Source organism: Nicotiana tabacum, chromosome 4 (genome assembly GCF_000715075.1).
Source record: "Nicotiana tabacum cultivar K326 chromosome 4, ASM71507v2, whole genome shotgun sequence".
In the NCBI taxonomy this organism is placed as follows: Eukaryota; Viridiplantae; Streptophyta; class Magnoliopsida; order Solanales; family Solanaceae; genus Nicotiana; species Nicotiana tabacum.
Window position 1 is genome coordinate 7,380,229 of NC_134083.1, and position 19,229 is coordinate 7,399,457.

General features: G+C 36.2%; 2 protein-coding genes across 6 annotated transcripts; both read left to right on the forward strand.

The window, feature by feature from the left end:
- The first annotated feature begins 1,375 nt into the window (after positions 1 to 1,375).
- Positions 1,376 to 13,261, forward strand: LOC107830621 (uncharacterized). 2 transcript variants are annotated; one of them, XM_016658242.2, is made up of 15 exons: positions 1,376 to 2,163; positions 2,359 to 2,414; positions 3,731 to 3,789; positions 3,893 to 3,964; positions 4,915 to 4,998; positions 6,309 to 6,416; positions 6,741 to 6,803; positions 7,224 to 7,304; positions 7,900 to 7,965; positions 10,012 to 10,167; positions 10,656 to 10,733; positions 11,127 to 11,165; positions 11,348 to 11,430; positions 12,052 to 12,124; positions 12,904 to 13,261. In XM_016658242.2, the coding sequence occupies exons 1-15, from the start codon at positions 1,541 to 1,543 to the stop codon at positions 13,072 to 13,074; spliced, it is 1,812 nt and encodes a 603-aa protein (XP_016513728.1). In that variant the 5' UTR covers positions 1,376 to 1,540; the 3' UTR covers positions 13,075 to 13,261. The 2 variants fall into 2 exon arrangements, with proteins under 2 accessions (XP_016513728.1, XP_075107434.1); XM_075251333.1 differs by having other exon boundaries at positions 1,390 to 2,163; positions 7,224 to 7,358.
- A 352-nt stretch (positions 13,262 to 13,613) lies between these two features.
- LOC107830620 (pentatricopeptide repeat-containing protein At1g51965, mitochondrial-like) lies at positions 13,614 to 17,715 on the forward strand. Of its 4 annotated transcripts, none has more exons than XR_012708482.1 (4): positions 13,614 to 14,513; positions 15,578 to 17,107; positions 17,197 to 17,352; positions 17,475 to 17,715. XR_012708482.1 is itself a non-coding variant. In XM_075251332.1 (2 exons), the coding sequence occupies exons 1-2, from the start codon at positions 13,743 to 13,745 to the stop codon at positions 16,781 to 16,783; spliced, it is 1,977 nt and encodes a 658-aa protein (XP_075107433.1). In that variant the 5' UTR covers positions 13,614 to 13,742; the 3' UTR covers positions 16,784 to 17,715. The 4 variants fall into 4 exon arrangements, 1 of the variants encoding a protein (XP_075107433.1); XR_012708483.1 differs by having other exon boundaries at positions 15,578 to 16,994; XR_012708481.1 differs by having other exon boundaries at positions 15,578 to 17,352.
- The last annotated feature ends 1,514 nt before the right edge of the window (positions 17,716 to 19,229 follow it).

The window sequence follows — 19,229 nt, forward strand, 5'->3', positions numbered from 1 at the left end:
CCACGGAACTCGGGAGTGCCTCACACCTTCTCCCGGGTTAACAAAATTCCTTACCCGGTTTTCTGTGTTCGCAGACCATAAATAAAGTCAAATTTCCTCGATTTGGGATTTAAAATAAACTGGTGACTTGGGACACCATAACTTATTCCAAGTGGCGACTCTAATCGAATAAATAATCTCATTTCGAATATTGTCACTTTAATTGGAAAAACTCCCCTATCCCCTATCCTTTCGGGAACAAGGAGGTTTGACAGCCGAGGGTAGTTTCGTCAAGGCACTGAATAATTTATGTTATAACTACAGTAAAATTGCTTTTCGGCCAATCATGTTGCTCAATTTTCATGAAATTACTGCAATACCCTCAGCCATGCCAAGCAGGTATGTTGACTTCCTGTGTGCTCATTCTCTCTCTCTATATATATAGAGAGATTTTATATGTCTTCAGGTTTTAATTTCTTGTTTATCAATTTCTTTTATTATTTTTTCTTCCACGACTATTAAAATCTTTTTCATAGTGAAGGGACTGAAATGCTTAACTGTTATTATTAATGAGTAAAGACACCAAATTAATTATCTCCAATGAATATACATTTTAGAAATTAATAAGTATACCAGTATTAATTTGTTTACCTCTTGAGAAGTGCAAAATAATGCATTTTGTACAATACATGCAAGTGTTTTTTAGGAAAGGTATACGTTAATTAATTTGTTTAAAGTTTATGTAATAGTTTAATTTTTATGCATTAATAATGTTGGAAAAGTCAAATAAATTATAATTATAAGTAATATATATATATATATATATATATATATATATATATATATATATATATATATATCTAAGAGTGAAAAGAATTGAAAAAAATAAAAAAATCTCATGGGCTCTTGGTGAATCAGAAGATTTTTTTACTTTTTTCAATTTTACACTTTTGGAGAGTTTTCGCTTGGCCACTAACCGTAATAGATTGTATTTGTTATCTACTATAAAAGAAGACACTACCTGTCACAACATATTATTAAATTATTTTAATTGGATAAAAAATTCTTTACACTATTTAAAGTATACTTCTAAGTTAAATTCATTATGTAAAACGGGTACAACTATTCCTAACAAGTCGGCGATTAGGAAGTACTCACTCCCTTTACTCTATTTTGAATTTTTCACGCTCCAGAAATATAATTATTATAGTATATATTTTACCTTATAATTTCTAATAATGATAAAAAAGTTTTAAAAAATAATTTTGGAAATTAGTAATTAGCGGTAAAGGTAAAACAAATTTTTTTATTTTTTTTTTATTTTGATTTACTAAAATAAATAAGTAAAAGTAAAAATATATTTTTAGTAAAGATACCAAATAAAAGCGAACCGTGTGAGTAATTAATTGCAATTGTGTTGATATAAGAGCCAAGAGGGGTGAGTTTCCGTTTCGGACCCCGGGAAAAAGAAAGGTTTCCATTTCCGACCGTTTATCGGACAGGGGGAGCGGTCTGTTCAAATTTTGCGCCTATAAAAATCCCAGCGCCCTCTTTCTCTTTAATGCAAGTAGCAGACATGCAAGCACTGAGAGCCCTCCACTTCCAAAAACACCTTTTCAATCTCCCTCCAAAACCCCCCCTCTCATCCCTCCGTTTCACCATTCTATGCAATTCCTCCCAATACCCTAAACAATCCCGCCAGTTCCGATCAACTCCCCGTCAACAAATTCCTAAAGAGTCCACCTCTCTCACCGACGCCGCCGTACAAGGCTGGGCTGCCCCTTCAACAAGTCAAAAAAACCCTAGTGACGAACACACCCCGCAAACAGAGTCTAACTCGACTGCAGTAAATGGAAATTATTCCAACGGTGTAAAGACTAGGGTTTATGAAGTTCTAGGGAATGGTACCAAGAAAAAGGGGAAGGGTGGGAAGAGTAGTAAAACAGTGTGGGTGTGTAGTGATTGTGGTTATGATGATGGGCAATGGTGGGGGATTTGTAAGCAGTGTAATGGTGTTAATACAATGAAGCGATTTTCGGAAGGGATAGAGCGTCCTACGAGTGGGTTTGAGGTCACTGAGAATGTGACAAGGTCGTGGCTGCCTCATCAGTCTGTTAAAGCCATGCCTACGAAATTGACGGATGTAAATAAAGGGATCAATCAATTAAATTGGCGAATCCCTATGTAAGTAAAGTGGCAGTCATAAATGAATTTGATCTAAGTGGAACTTTGAATTTCATAATAATATAAAAAAATGAATGTTGCTTGTCTTTATCTAGTTCATATCTTTGCATGAGTATGCCTTTTTGACTTTGACATTAATATGTGAAGATGGTTGCAAAATGTCAATGAACACTTCGAAATACTGTACTTGTATAGGTCTGGCCTCTTTGGAGCTGAAGTTGGAAGAGTACTTGGTGGTGGTCTTGTGCCGGGTACTGCCTTGTTTTGTCCCTATTTTTATACATGAAGTTCATTATGACTCGCAATCTCAACTGAAAAAATTCAAAATGTATTCAGTCAAAAAATTTCATAAAGATAGTTCAGGTTTATAAAAATTAACCCAAAAAAAAAAAGAGATCAGGTTTCACAGAATGTTTGAAGTGCGGAATGTGTTAAAATCTATTCAGAACAAGTTCTTATTTAGGAAATCATTTAAAGCGGTTCCTTCTAGTGTCACTAAATTTTGGCTATATGTCTACTGCTAGTAGTTTGGCTGCAGGTTTTCCTAATGTTTGTTGTCATTTTGACGCTTTGTGGATAGTGAAGTAAACTTTTTCAATTTAATCAAACATCTGTCAGTATGCATCCCGCCCAACTTATGGGATTTCACTGAGTTTGTTATTGTATCTGTCAGTATGCATCCTGGTAGAAACTGGCTGAAGCTAAATTATAACGAAGGAGGAGAACTCACCCACATGTTTAGGGTTGAGGCACTATAGTTGAGGAAATTCTTGACTTATAATGATTTATGTTAAGTGCTTAGAAATGGGGTGGTTTTTAGGGCTCGACTTGCTAATTTGGAATAAGGAGGAAAAGAGAAATATAGAATTAAAATTAGCCTTATCAAAAAAGGAAGTGCGCAATTAATTGATGACTCCTTTATTCAGTGGGCACAACACCGTATGGTTACATCTGTATCATAGAATTCAAGGAGAAGCCCAAGTACTGATGGTAACAACCTTCATTACCCAAGTTCCATCTCTAGTTTGACAGCAGTACTGCATTAGACAGGTATACCCAAATATCTATACTATTCCGCGAAAAATTCCAAAAATAACTTAAGTAATGTAGCCTGCCTACTACTCTGTTATTAATGAGATCATGTTACTAACGTGTAACATGTTCACTTTAACCTTGAAATTTCTTGAGAAGCCTGAATGTTTTCTGTATAGCACTCAAAGTTATCCACCTGCAAATAAAAAAAGAAAATGCAAGCTTCCAGAAGTTGTTCATTCTGTATTTTGCTTTTACTGTATTTGTTGTGGTGAGCAGTGTAAAAGGATATGCATTGAACTTGCCACAGATGGACTTAGGAGCCTCAACCAAAATAATATGTGCCTGCAGATAAATAATTGCTGCTATATGTACAGTCACTCTCTAGGCCGTCTTTGGTCTCTGCTTCTCACTGTTTAAGAATTATCCCCATTGTTTTCGTGGAGCATTTTGACTTTAATTTATTTGGGAGCTATTTGGTCTCTACCTTCTCAATACGGACTGATTCTTTTTTTTTTTTTTCCCTATGTTGCAGGCTGCTTAGTCTTAGTTGGCGGTGATCCGGGTGTTGGCAAGAGCACGCTATTGTTACAGGTATGATGCTGTGTGCAGACATAAATTTTTGGTTCTAAGTCATATCATTTGAAGTTATCTAATATTCTCCAATCACTTTGACTATGTTACTCTCTATTGCAAGATTGCAGCCATAGTTGCAGAGGGGTGTGATATGGGGGGACCAGCACCTGTTCTCTATGTGTCTGGTGAAGAGGTGGGTGTTTATAATTCCTAATTGAGCAGTGCCTTTTTGCTTTTACAGCTTAAAATGGCGCTGTATTTGCTAAAACTGAAATTCTACCATGGGCATGAATGTAGAAATACTCCAACATAGAACCTATTCCTATTCCTGTCATTGGCAAAACATAAACCAATTTAAAAGCTTACTTTGTCATAACAGATTCTCTTTTTGATAAATGACATATATTGTATGTCTATAGATAAACTTGATGGTTTATGAAGGCTTAGGTGCTATCTGTAACTGCCATTGTAGTTACAATTGTCAATTGAGTTTTGATTGGGCTGGTTCTGAGTAACTGTTGTTAGTAATATCTTCGTTGATGCATAAATCACTTCTGTAGCTTTACCATATTCACCTTTTCAGTGAGGTAGCTGATTCTCATGCAGGTTGAGCATATGGTTACTTGACTGAGAAACATGTCTACGAAGGAAAAGTGATTGGTTTAACTGGAAAACGGGAAAGTGAATAGCAATTATTCCCTATGTTCCATTTTATGGGGCACACTTTTCTTTTTATTTTGTTAAAAAAAGAATGATACCTTTCTATATTTAGAAACAACTTAACTTTAACTTACCATTTTGCTCTTTGTGAGATGATTTGTAGCCACACAAATGTGTATGGCTTGTTTTAGACTACAAGTTTCAAAAATCTTTCTTTCTTTCTGAAGCTCCATGTCTAGACCACATAAATTTGGACAAAGGGAGTGTATAAAGATCTACATGGTTTCAATTTTGGAAAATTATGCTTGTGTTTTGGCTTTGTAATGCATGGAAACAAAATAGGGGAAATGTCGATGGCTTGTAAACTTTTCCAAATTTTTATCCTAGCTTTCTTGTTTAAATAGTCTTTTTTTTTTCTTGCATGCAATTTTATGCTCATGAAAAATGTTGGTAACGTCCCGTCTTGAGTCTTCTTCATGGCAGAGTGTTGAACAAATTGGAAACAGAGCTGATCGGATGAGAATCGGGACAGATGAATTATTTCTTTATGCAAGTACAGATATTGAGGTTAACCCTTTCAATTATTATGAATGTCAATTTCGTTTCAATTATTATGAATGTCAATTTCGTTTAGCATGATTAATCTGTTTTAATGTGTTGTTTGTATTGATTGTTGACTAATATTCTTAAACTGGCCGACAACTATGCCTAGAGTTAGTACAACTGGTTGTGGCTGCCAATTGAATGACCTCTATCTTTAAAAATTTTGGAAGGTTATTAATCAGTGAAATATGAATAGAGCTGATTTGAGAAAACAGTGTTTCTTAAAAATAGGTTTTGTTCTTAAGGTGTTGCATAATCTTTCCCATTGGCTTGTGTTTACATGCTGTTTAAAATATGAAGTATGAGGCCCTTCCCGCCCCTTTTCCCTTCGAAAGCGTAGCAAGTTGAGCCTTAGACAACTAGCCTGACTTCGACAATGCAAACTTGGGTGCTAGGTTAATTAGCATAAACATGCAGGGTAGACAGCAGAAGATATGAGAAGAAGAAGATTCTAAGTTGAACCTTTAGATGGGAACTGATTAGTGGTTCTAAGAATTCAGTTTGATTAATGTGCATTGTTCAGCTATGTACATAGTTACCCTTTTATTATTGCAGAGGCTTTGATTAACAATTGCAGGTCTTAATGAGAACACAAACCATGTTTTCCTTGCTAGTGATTTCCTCATATCTCTTTGTTATACTATGCAAGCACTTCACCTTATAGGCCTTTAGTATTCTTTTAAGGCTCATAGTAATTAAAAAGCTTGAATTTAGGAATCATCCTCGATACTTCATCACATAAATCATCCACTATCTCTTTGTTATTGCAGTCTTTGTTCAGTTGGAGACAAACTGATATTGCCTACCCTAGAACATAAAGTTGGGAGTATATTACCTTGCATGTATTTACCAAAATATCTTAGTAGTTGTACTTTTATTATATTTTTTGAACAAACTTCTGATATTCTTAGTTGTTACCGACGTTTAGCCGAAATTTCTACATCTAACTGAAAGAAGAGAATAGATCGATATTTTTATCTTTTTAATCTTTAAAAATGCAATTTGTTGTAAGAATAATGTGTAAATGTCGCAGATAAAAAAAGTTCACTTAATGAAATGTAGGTCGGTTAAACTATGTCAATGATAAAAAATATCTTTGTATTAGTTTGTGTGCTTCGTCTTCTCTTGTGAAAAGCTAGGTCCTTCGCGCATTTGTTCAAAAAATAACCTGGACTACTTGAAGGTTGCAGACTGAGATATAATACTGAACATATGCTTAAAGTGAATACATCTGATGCGTTTGTGTTTTATCCCATGTTGCTGTCTTTATTCAGGATATTCTGGAGAAGGCCCAAACCCTCTCACTGCGAGCTTTGATAATTGATTCCATCCAGACAGTTTATCTGAGAGGAGTAACTGGAAGTGCAGGAGGTCTATCGCAGGTTCACTGTTTTGTGCTATGCTTTCTTTTGTCATAGTAAATTTTAATTGAGAGTTCATCCAAGTTTTTTATCCATTTGAATGGGAAGGGTTGCTCTCTATTCATTTGTTATTAATAGCTTTCATGTGAGGGAGTTTCCTATAAATAAGTCTTTTTGTCTCAAGGCAGCTGTTCTACCAGAATTTTCAGGATAGAATCTGTCTCTTAAGGATGACTTGATAAAGCTCTGGTTTACTCTTTTGTAAATAATGAAATAGACAACCATTTAGTTGCTTGTCAAAACAGTGTTGAGTCATTATACTTGATACTGATTCATTCTTGACAGGTAAAAGAATGCACAGAAGCATTGCTGCGATTTGCCAAGAAGACCAATATCCCTGTGTTTCTGGTGAGGGTGGACTATTAACGTTGTGCTTTAACTTAAATACATCTGGTTGATTAAATTTCTTGCAGTAATTTAATTCAAGGTTGTTCATCTTTTTTTGTCACTTTGGATGGCTTTATTTAATTACCCTCTTGTCCTCTCCTCCTTTGCAAAAAGCAAATTAAATTCTTTCAATTGATTTAAAAGAAAACTACGGAGGTAAAATTAATAAGAGGAGTTTCACCTTTATTTGTCATTCGAACTTATCAGAGGATATATTGTTCTTGATGGAGAAATTTTCTTTTTCTGTTATGAACTTATGCGTAACTAGAATTCATATGCTTTCAGCTGCCAGAATCTTTGTCTGGTTTTATAGAAATTTTCTTTCCTTCTCTTTGCCAGTTATTTATCTGTTGATCTGATATTAAACTCGGGAATCTTCAGATTGGACATGTGACTAAATCTGGAGAAATAGCTGGGCCTCGCGTCTTGGAACACATAGTTGATGTTGTTCTTTATATGGAAGTAAGTACTGTTCGCGTCTTGGAACACATAGTTGATGTTGTTCTTTATATGGAAGTAAGTACTGTCTGAATTTCAGTTTTGAGTAGTATCTCCTCCTGTGATGTTATTTGCCATGTAAGTACACATGTTTTTTTGTGGCCTTTGTTTATCTCAAAGAGGAAAAAGAGGTTTTGATATGGCTTTTTACAGTGAAGGTAAACCATTGTGCTTATGCTAGAGATGCTGTATCGTAAAGTGCATGTTTCTTTTTAGTGATAATTTGTAGAATGCTTTTTTTGTGCTTGGTCAATTTATTCAGAGCCCCTGAAAATGTGGGCATATCCTTTATAATTTGTATGGCTTTTTTGGCTTCTCTGTATGGCCGTTTTACTCATTTGAGATAGTAATTTATCATGTCTGTGCATATTTTCTTTTGGCTGCATTTAGAATCTAATGTGTTCGGAGTCAGTTCTTCCAGACCGAGCACTAGGCATCCTTCGTAGAAGAACAATTTTCTCTGTGCATTTTTGCTTTAGGAGGTTCTTATTCTTTTTTTTTTTGTATTATTCCATATCCTTTTCTCATCAATGCCCGGGTTCAAACCCTGAAATTGCAGGGAGAGAAGTATTCATCTCATCGTTTACTTCGTTCAGTAAAGAATCGATTTGGATCCACAGATGAGGTATTCAGATGCTTTCTCTCTCCCCCTTCTCCTTTTTCTTTTTCTTTTGTTTTCGTTGAAATGCTCTATATGATTTTAGTGCTAGTCTGGTGGGACAGAGCATCCCCTTCATTGTTTGAAGAGGGAGAAGATAAGGGGCAACTTAATGGAGGATCTATGCGTTGCATCAATTAACTAGTTTTGAGTTTATTTTATTAATAAAGAGTTAGTTTTGAGTTTATTAGAATGTTGATTTCTTGGAATTTTCAGGCTTCTCTGCTAGGAGTAGTGAATATCGTTTAGTTATAGGGCTTCATTCTTACTGTCAAGTTTGGAGATTTTTTTTTTTGGGGGGGGGGGGGGGGGTAAAAGAAATGGAGAGAATTGACAGGTATTACTTGCACTTTATTTGAAAACGTATTTAGTTGTCGTATATTTATAGAACATATTTTACAAAAACTGGCATAAGATGGTTGGTCCACCACATTTAATATGTGAAAAACTTTTAATGTCATCCTCAACTGTGTCGCCTCTTGGTACCAAACTTATTCCAACATGGAAAGGTGCCAAACTTATTACAACATATGCGACACATATGTTTGAACTTGAAAAGAATTTTTACATAGATGTTCATTTTCTTTGATTGCGTATGGATCAGAATATGTTTTGATATTGGGAGAAGTGGTATTGGTTATGTTTTTGGAAAACAAAAGTGAGTATCTACCTTCTCAAAAAAAAAAAGTGAGTATCTGGATCTAGCTCAAGTAGATTTTTTCTAATATTTCGCTGCTGTCTATAATTCTAAAACAATTTTGGAGGCCTTCATATGGGTAGAAGTAATAAGATTAAATATGACTAAGCATCTTTATTTTGCTGCTACGATACTTTTGAGTAAAAACTTTGTTGAAGGAAAACAAAAGAAAAAGTTATTCTGGCAGAAAAATATTATTCTGGGGTCATAAGGCAATTTGTTGAAGCAGAAATGTGACTGAACAGACAGTGGCCCCGCGCTTGACAATGATGCGTTCCACTCTTCTCTCTTTGAAAAAAGGCTCATTGCCTTTTCCCAGGAAACATTGGCTTCTAACTATTATTGGAAACTAATGACGACTTGTTTTTTCCAAAATCAAGTTGTTTGGTTCTTAAACCAAACAATTATTATTGCCCCAGGGTTTTGGTCTAGTGGTAAAAGCGCATCGTGTGAGTGTGGATTAGACGCACGTCATGGTTCGATGACGAAGGCTCGGTATTTAAGCGGAGAAGGGTAGAGGTCCAGATCTTTTATCCACCAAGTTTCAAACCGTGCGCCACTGGCCTTCCAGGATTTCTCAGTTATTAAAAAAAAGAAAAACTATTTATTCTATTATCTCCTTCCCAGAGGTAATATGTAGATTAAAAAACAAGTAAGTTATAATTGAGGTTTTTTAATCTCAAGCGCTATTGACTGAGCAGTGTTTGTTTGCTTGAGTTATCTTACTTAACTAACGCTGCATTTGACATTCAACTCGTTAGCCTTTTCTCCTCGGGTTTATATGTCCCAAGTTTCTTTTCACTGCTGGAAGTCACAATGTTATTCATGTTTAGTGATGTAGGCGAGTAGCTGTTAGAGGTATGTTCTGGTCTTGCCAGAAACAAGCTCATATTTCATTTGGAGTCTGATTTTCCGGCTTCATTTCATGATGTTGGGCTACTGGTGTTCCAAGAAGGTTATCCTTCTTATCTGGTCAGCATATTCTGATTGATAATGGTTATCCCTTTCTGATGTTGGTTAAAGATTTGTCAAAAGTCAATATGTAGACGTGACTTACTCTAGGGTAAAATCGCCATAGGATTTCCCAAACCTTTTTAGTCTGGATTATGCTTATATCTTTGTAGGATTCTCATATCAGGGAAGTGTTTTCAAGTTATGATTCTGTGGAACATCATACTGAAAGTTTTGGACCATCCCTAATAATGATTTCTTAATTTTTTTTCTGATTTATGTATTTTTTCTTATTGTGTGCTCTGACATGTTTGTTTGTGTTGCAAATTGGTGCAATCAGCTAACCTAGTGTCTTTTGTTTGCAGCTTGGAGTATTTGAAATGTCGCAATCAGGCTTGCAGGCTGTTTCAAACCCAAGTGAAATGTTTCTAAGTGAGCAGCAGTCGGATTCTGAGTTTCTGGCTGGATTAGCTGTTGCTGTAATTATGGATGGATCTCGAGCCTTTCTTATTGAAATTCAGGTATGTCTTCATGCAATAATTTGTTTTGGGCATTCTCAAGTCTTTATTAGTTTATGCTCAAGTAGAACCAAGCATTGTGGAGAAGTTTCATTATAGACAAATATGGCCCAAGAAGGTGAGTGAAGGACTGATCAAATTACCATGTCTTATGGGGTAAGGCCTATGGAGGGCTATAACGAAGATATGGGATGATTTCTATGACAAACATCAGAGTCAAGTGGGTAAATGGTCAGGTCCTGGAAAAAAGATGGTGCAGTGATAATCCCTTGTGCAATGTCTTCTCTACGTTTTTCAATTTCTCTTGCCAAAAGCTATGACAGCTGCACAGGTGTACCGATGAGGGGAAGGAAGAGAGCTTTGTGATTTAAGCGGTTTTATTGTTTTTTAGCAACCTAAATATCTCCCTTGCTACTTCCCCATGAATCTGCTCTTCTAATGTAACATTTTCTCAAATATTGTCATTTGAATAAATTTCTATATCCATGTAGGCATTGTGTGTCGCTGGTTCATCTGTCTCAAGACAAGTAAATGGTGTTCAAGCTGGCAGAGCTGAGATGATAATTTCAGTGAGTATTACTCCTTCAAAGTTTACATGAGCTCGTAAGGAAATTAGTAGATTCTTCTAATAGGGATCAAGTTGTTGCTTTCAATCTACTGCTGAAACTTGTGGTTCACATGCCAATTCTTGAGAGTCGTTGATATTTCCTTTTTTCTTTCCTGAACTAAGTAATTCAGATGCCATGGGCTACATTCTTTGGGATCAGATATGCTGAAGATTGCAAATTAACTGGTTTCTTTACTACTGTATAGAAACCAATTTAATATTCTTGAAAATCGTTGATATGTCCTTTTCCTGAAACTGAATAATTCAGATGCCATGGGCTACTTTTTTTTTTTTGTGGGGGCGATCAGGTATGCTGAAGATGCAAATTAACTGGTTTCTTTACTACTGTATACAGGTTCTTATAAAGCAAGCTGGTCTCAAGCTGCAAGAGAATGTAATGATTCTAATGAACATTCCCCGAATACTTTCTTCCTTTTATGGCTTCTCCTCAGGATATTTTTCAATTTGATCTTCCTTTATATATATTTGGTTTCTCAGTGTATACTTTGTGTTTTCTTTTATAATTTGACATATTCTTTAGATCCTTGATGTGGTTCCTGTTCTATTTGATTATAGGGAATTTTTCTCAATGTTGTCAGTGGCGTTAGCCTGTCAGAGACTGCTGGAGATCTTGCAGTAGCAGCGGCAATTTGTAGCAGGTATATTTTTCATGTATATTAGTCATCTGTCTTCGCAGGTCAGCGCCTATATAGTTTTCTCTCCCAGTTCATATTATTATTTTACAGAACCTTTACATAATTTAAAAATTCAAATTCATTTAGTTAATCAAGCTTAAAATTAATGTGGTGTTTTTTCCTGTAACTAACTTTCAAAGTATTTATTAGTTTTACTTCTTGTATAACATAGAAGTCAAATAGACACCTTAAACTTCGTGCTGAGCTAAATAGTGTCACATAAAGTGCGACGGAATGAACATGTGATTATTGTGGATGTTTTCTGTACATTAATACCAAACTATGTGAAAGACAAAGGAGGGAGTGAATGGACAGAGGAAAGGAAAAGAAAAAAGAAGCATGCAGTTTTCTTGATGGCGTGGAATTGCTTCTTGTGACTGGGAAGATACATTTACTTAGCTGTAACACATAACCAATGTCTATTTAAGTAAAAGCAAACCGATGTGTGCCTGGCTTGGCTGTCCAATCTTGAGAATGTGAAATGGACTAGAGGATTTCTGCATTTATTTATATTCTTGTAATTATTTTTATATTTCTTGTCAAGTATATAGATGTTTGTAAGCATGTGCATTGTATCCTTTTCAGTTTTTTGGAATTCCCTCTTCCTGTGGGCATAGCATTCATTGGGGAAATTGGCCTTGGTGGTGAAATTCGTACGGTATTATACTTGCCCCATCCCCCTTTTTACTTTCTGTACACTTCCCAAATTAATTGTTTTCTTGTGAAATTTTTGGGATTTGCACCCTGATAACATGGCTTATTCGAATTTGAGGATGCTATCTGGCCTCACACAATGCAATTAAGATTAAATAATAGCATCCTCAAATTCGAATAAGCCAGTTGATATCAATATTTTTCCAAATAGGCAAAAACATGATTCTAACTATAAATGTTGCTTTTGGCTCCACCTCGAAAAGCCAGTTGAGATTTACTTGTAACTACCGTACCTCTTTCTTGTGATTTTCTCCTTTTCCTTTTTTTCTCTATCCTTTTGTTGTTTTATAGTCATGAGGTGGAAAAAACTGCACTTTTGTCACTTGTGATGTTTTTATTTTTCCAAATTTTATGAGCCGTCTACTTTTATGATCTTCCATTTCCTCGGTTATCAAACATAAATACCATAATTCATGCATCCTATCTCACCTTTCTAATGTCCGGGCTGACAAAAGCCATGTAGCTTCTTCTTATAGGTGCTGTTGCTTGGAGTTGGTCATTCATTATGTTGCCTGTTGGTTGTTGGTTTCCAAAGTTGAGAAAAAGAATATTATAGCCCCCCTCCATCCAGCTGTAGGCCTATGGGTTTTCGAAAGGCATTAAGTTGGAGATTGTATATGCTTAACCATACTTGCTCACCATGCACAAGACATATTCTGATATTCTTTTCCTCTTCCTGCCATTCTGATTCACTTCTCTTTGTTCTCCTTGCAAAATTATTAGGTACCAAGAATGGACAAAAGGATAAATACAGTGGCGAAGCTGGGATATAAGAAGTGTATTATTCCCAAATCAGCTGAAACATCAATGGCAGCTTTAGATCTCGGAGATACTGAGATAGTGGCCTGCAGGAATTTGAAAGAGATGATAAACATTGTGTTCAGAAAACGCTGAGATGGGTTATAGTGAATGTTTTTGTAAATGGTGATGCAGTCTACGCAGATGTCAGTACTGTATATTATCTAGGTTGGACTTTATGCTGTGTGTTTTTGGCTCAGAGTTGTGTCATTTTGCGTATATGAACATAGACAGATTGTCTAATCCTCTAATTTACTAGGTAATTATCTCAAGCCCCTTGGAATAGTAGTTTTGCTCATTCACATCTTGAATGCCATTAGCAAGTGTTTCGCTCAATTTTTTCAATGCGTCGACAGAAACACAGACAACTTGGAGGTGGAATAGGAGTGAAGTAACCTATGTTAAACGAGAAACGCCGACACAAAGCCATTATGTCAAAAATTAAGATACCTGATGAATGATTAGTGCCATAACCTCTTATTATGTAAATACAAAAGGTAAAAACTTACTTGCGCTCATGTTTACAAAAAAATTAATGGATGCAAATCATGGTTGAATAATATATATTTTTCTTTAATTATTTAGTATGATGTAAATACCGGATGCAAGTAAGTAAACATATGTTGCTTGGAAATTGGAATATAACATACGTCAATTGAAAGGCTTTGGCCCAATGGGCCGCTAAGTAAGAGGGCCTGTCGAGGTAGTTGAATGAGCTCCCATGGTGTCACTCCGTCTGTGTCCAATTGAACATAACAAAGTCCATGAAGCTCCGGCATCCCTGCTACCGGCTCCGGCAGACATTCCGGCAGCAGTTCCGATGCTTCGGCACCAAATACAGCGGCAGAGTGGTAGTCGAAGCAGAAGATGGTCGTTCCTTTGCCGTCGAAGTCGATGCTCCAACCCTCCAAGCAGACTCCAGAGGCTATGCTCTCCCCCGCCGTGACCTAATCTGTAAAATCTCCCAAATTCTAAAATCACCTCCTTCCGCTTCATCCGATCCATTCCTTGACCTATCCGACTACTTGGACACATTAACCTTAACTCTAACTCCCTCCGAAGCTTCCGAAATCCTCAAAAACCTCAAATCCCCAACCTTAGCTCTTCGTTTCTTCCGATTTTGCCCCTCCGAAATCCCTAAGTTTCGCCATGACTGTTTCACTTACAATCGCATCCTTCTCATCCTCTCCAAGTCTTCTCTACCGAACCGGCTCGATTGCGTCCGCGAAATTATCGATGAAATGGAACGGTCTGGTATAAGTGGAAACATCTCCACCGTTAATCTTCTAATTGGAATATTCGGAGACGGCCAACAAGGGAATGGGCTTAATGAGCTGACGAAGTGTTTGGGGTTGGTTCAAAAATGGGATTTGAGGTTGAATTGTTACAGTTACAAGTGTATGTTACAAGCTTATATTAGATTGAGCAATTCGGATAAGGCTTTAGAAGTTTACCAAGAAATGAGGAGGCGTGGCTATAGATTGGATATATTTGCGTACAACATGCTTCTTGATGCTCTTGCTAGGGACCAAAAGGTTTGATCTTTGGCATTATTAACTAAAGTATTCTTTTTGGGAAGAAAAATTATAGTGTAAAAGATATTTGTAGTCTGTCTTTCAATTGTGAAATTGAGATGAATGAATTACTTTTTTTTTTTTTTCACATGGTAAACCTTACTGTCTTTGTGGAACAAAGATGGCGCCTTTTATGAAATATTTTGAAGTCTAGATATCAACGAAACCAGATTGCCTTCACTCCAAATTGGACCACTTCATTCGGTTGTTGTGTCTAATTTCTATTATTGTAGTTTTTTATGAGATTGAATCGAGTTTAATTTCTATATCTAGGTTTCAAATTAGTGGTGCAGCTAGGTACACCAAATTCAATGGAAATGAGCTGTCTTAGTTATTAAAAATAGGAAATGCAAATGAAGTGCATCATCACCTTTACCTCTAAATGGGTGGCTTAGTAGTCGAGAAACTGGAGTAATAACTTTGCGTACGGAAATTTGATCCCCGACGAAGGTGACACTAGGTGAATCTTTTCAGTATTCTAAACCTTGGTGTATAGTGTGTCTTGGCTTAGTAGTCGAGAATCTGGAGTAACAACTTTGCGTACGGAAGTTTGATCTCCGACGAAGGTGACACTAGGTGAATCTTTTCAGTATTTTAAACCTTGGTGTATAGTGTTTGTCAGTATCGTAGTAGTGGGAGATAAGCAAGTACCTGGTGAATTAGTCGAGGTGCACACATTGGCTCAACACCACCGATATTAAAAAAGGTGTTTTACGCTTATTTCGACTTTTGAGTTTTGCAAGGTGCAGTCATTCAATTAAGATTATTGTTGAAGCGGATAGGAAGAGTTCTAGTCACAGGTGCTATCATTATTTCTTGGTATGAGAATAATACAAGTATGGTCAGATGTCTTGATATTGAGTTTGCTAGTGTATTTATTGTCTCTAAGATTAAAATACTTAATAAACAGTATACATGCATTATGCTACAGAGCTGTTTTGACTCCACTCCATGAGTGTGTATTGAAATATATGATGAATATGGTTCTGCTTGTCTAATGATTCTAATGTGCAGCGCTTTGCCAGGTTGATCAGGGCTACAAGGTTTTTGAGGACATGAAGATGTGGCACTGCGAACCAGATGAATATACATATACCATTCTGATCAGAATGACCGGGAAATTAGGGAAGCCCGGCGAATCACTGTCTTTTTTTCAGGAAATGCTGTCAAAGGGCATATCACCGAATTTAATGGCTTATAATACTATGATCGAAGCTCTTGCCAAAGGCCGAATGGTTGATAAGACTATCTTTGTCTTCTCTAAGATGGTGGAGAATAGTTGCCGTCCAAATGAATTTACCTACAGTATTATTTTAAATGTATTGGCTGCAGAAGGGCAACTTGGAAGACTTGATGAAGTTGTGGAAATATCTAAGAGATACATGAATAAACCAATATATGCATATCTTGTTAGAACATTGAGTAAACTAGGCCATGCAAACAAAGCTCACAGGCTGTTTTGCAATATGTGGAGCTTCCATGATGGAGGAGATCGTGATGCTTTCTTATCCATGTTAGAGAGCTTATGCAACAGTAAGAAAGTAACTGAGGCTATTGACTTGCTGAATAAGATGAATGAAAAGGGAGTAAAAACAGATACCTTCATGTATAATACTGTGTTCTCTGCTCTTGGGAAAGTAAAGCAGATTTCTCATCTTCATGATCTCTATGAGAAGATGAAACTGGATGGCCCTTCACCAGACATATTTACTTATAACATTTTGATCTCTAGCTTTGGTAGAGCAGGACAGGTTGAGGAAGCTCTCAAGATTTTTGAAGAACTTGAGAATAGCAATTGTAAACCTGATATTGTCTCCTATAACTCCTTAATAAATTGTCTGGGGAAGAATGGTGACATTGATGAAGCGCACGTGAAATTCATTGAGATGCAGGAAAAGGGCTTGAATCCTGATGTTGTAACATATAGTACTCTCATTGAATGCTTTGGGAAGACAGAAAAAGTTGAGATGGCATATCGCCTCTTTGATGAAATGCTTGCAGCTGGTTGTTATCCTAACATAGTGACATACAATATCCTACTTGACTGTCTGGAGAGAAGTGGGAGAACTTCAGAAGCTGTTAGTTTATATGCAAAATTGAAAGAACAGGGTTTGACAGCTGATTCAATCACATATACCATCCTTGAACGTTTACAAAGTGGTTCACATAGAACAACTAGAGTTCGCAGACAACATCCAATCACCGGTTGGGTGGTTAGCCCATTAAGGTGATAGGAAACAGGGATGGGATTAAGCTGCTCATGGTTGTACGCTTTAAGGATTTACTTGTGCTATCTCCTAGACCAAAGCATGGTGCTAAAGCGACATTAAATTGAATTTAAATCGAGGACAAGTTGGCATTTATAACTCTGATGATTATGAATTAAGCTGCTGCCTTGAAGACCGATCAGCTGTTGAAGACATGAATCCTTTTTATGTGGAAGTAGTTCCAAATCTGATCTTTTAGTCTGTTTATTGGTGCATATTTACAAAATACACCTCGGTGAATGGTTACTTCCACAGTTACTTTAATGTTCAAAATTCTATTTGGCTGTGGTAACCACTCTAGATGAAATATATAGATGCCTTGCTTTAGAGATTGGAGTGTGGAAGCATGATATTGTACTAACCATCTGTGTTGACAGAGTTTGGGTGAAAAGTGAATAGAAGACAGTAAGAAGTTGGGCCAAGAACGAAGCTGCTTATTTCTAGTACAACTGGGACCCTTTTGTGGAAATCAACTATTTAACTGAGCTGATCACCCGTCTTACCATGTTTGGGTGAAAAGTGAATAGAAGATGGTAAGAAGCTGGGGCAAGTGCAAAGCTGCTTATTTCTAGCAACTAACACAGTTTCTGGAAATCATCTATTTTAACTGTCTTCGATGTTTTGTTGATGTCTGTATTCATACTTTGGATGCTAGGAAAATTCTTCCGCATGAATATACTGCATGGACTTTGGATGCCTGGTGTTTGACAACAGATCCTGAATTGTATTCTTGTCCAGATTCCAGATAAGTGATACTAGTATTAGTTTGTAGTGCTGCTCTTACTGCATTTATTTGTAATATTATAGCGACCGAAATTAATAGTGGTTTGGAAATGGATTAACTTCCTTCAAATTGTTTTCATAATTTGAAGTTCCCAGAATGGAATTCAAGTGAACCTGACTCTAACCTTTTGCTGCCAATCTGTCTATAAGAAACACTAATTTCTTCAATTGGGAACCTTCCCTCAAATGTCTATACTCAACCCTGATTGTTTCCTCTTAAAGGTTAATGAAAACGGTTGTTTTATCAGCAATAATTCTCTTGAAAGTAAGCGCAATTACCATGCTTATGCATCTATCACTTTCCATGACTTGTCATTGCAAATTTTAGAATAATGCTTCTTGCCAAAAAAAAAATTCAAATTTTAGATTTAGTTATAGAACCCGTTTATCACTATGATTACAGAACATGCTTGCCTCCTTGAAGAATAAACTGTCTGTATGGAAATTTTGTTCTTGTGATTGATTTTCTTTTAACTTTGTCTTTAGGTGCGCTATGTTTTAGCTTGTCGCTCCCTCGTTAAAAGGCTTGTGAGTTAGTGAAATAAGTGAGAGTTTTCTCTCCAGACTGTATACTTTATGGAAATTTTGTCTTTATGATTGATTGACATTTCTTTTTAACTTTGGCTTTAGGCAAAGCCGATGGGGCTGCCCTGCTGTTATTTAGCTTGTCCGTCTCTTTCTCACTTAAAAGTCTCCTGGATTGTGAAATAGATTATAATAGTTTTTTTTAATCTTTTATCTTTCTAACTGGCAATAATGCTGCACCTTTGTATCTTATCGAAATCATTCGAGCGGAGTTAAGCTCCAATGTTACAAATCTTGTTTTACGCTACGAGCTTACTTTCAGGAAATAAACGAAAACATTACAAGTTTTGCTATATCAGCTGGAGTAGCTGTTTAAGTCCCACATTAGTTGAGGAATGGGTTGTTTGTTTCCTTATATTGTCTTAAGGAATCTCTACTTTATGAGCTAGTTTTTCGAGTTGAGTTAGTCTCAATATTCATCTTTTAATAGTAGGATATTAGAGTCAGATCCAAAATCTTGTTTAGTTCAATATTGGTGCTCCTGTTCATCTTTTTATATGATCTTGGCAACCTCTTTAACCTATGGGCTAACTTTTGCTGCCTCCCCGGACTTGATAATAGGACAATTAAGGAATCTAATCAAAAGGACAAAGCTGAAGGATAGTATTGTAATCTATTTGATGATAAATGGAAAAGCAAAAATCAGGCAAATTATGGTCATCATTTTCTAATAAAATGCAATAAATGTGAGGATAAAATATGGATTAGTAGTTATCTGAGGTTAACCGATTGCTCGTTGTGGTGGACCAGTTCCTTTGTTGCCCAAAATGAAAACATGAAGTAAAGGGGGTGGTCCGGTCCACTGGTCCAGTTCTGTCGTCTCAGATAAAACTGATAATCAAAGATCTTTAACAGCTTGGTGCATCTAATCTAATATTATTAACATTATCAATCGATGTAGGTCTGCTTTCTTTTGCCTTTTTTCAGTCACCATTTAAATCTTATCTCTTGTTAGTCTAGTGGGCTAAATTGGTTTTAAAAGAATATTTTAGCCCACTTGATTAATCGGGACATAATTTAAAGAGTGGCCTAAAAATTTGAA

What these genes read in the sequence shown, in the direction of transcription:
- LOC107830621 (XM_075251333.1), top strand. Translation starts at nt 1,541, where the DNA reads ATGCAAGTAGCAGACATGCAAGCACTGAGAGCCCTCCACTTCCAAAAA. An exon ending in CCAATATCCCTGTGTTTCTG is followed by an intron (nt 6,804 to 7,223) that starts GTGAGGGTGGAC and finishes GGGAATCTTCAG; the next exon opens with ATTGGACATGTGACTAAATC. An exon ending in GTCTCAAGCTGCAAGAGAAT is followed by an intron (nt 11,166 to 11,347) that starts GTAATGATTCTA and finishes ATTTGATTATAG; the next exon opens with GGAATTTTTCTCAATGTTGT.
- LOC107830620 (XM_075251332.1), top strand. Translation starts at nt 13,743, where the DNA reads ATGAAGCTCCGGCATCCCTGCTACCGGCTCCGGCAGACATTCCGGCAG. An exon ending in CTCTTGCTAGGGACCAAAAG is followed by an intron (nt 14,514 to 15,577) that starts GTTTGATCTTTG and finishes GCGCTTTGCCAG; the next exon opens with GTTGATCAGGGCTACAAGGT.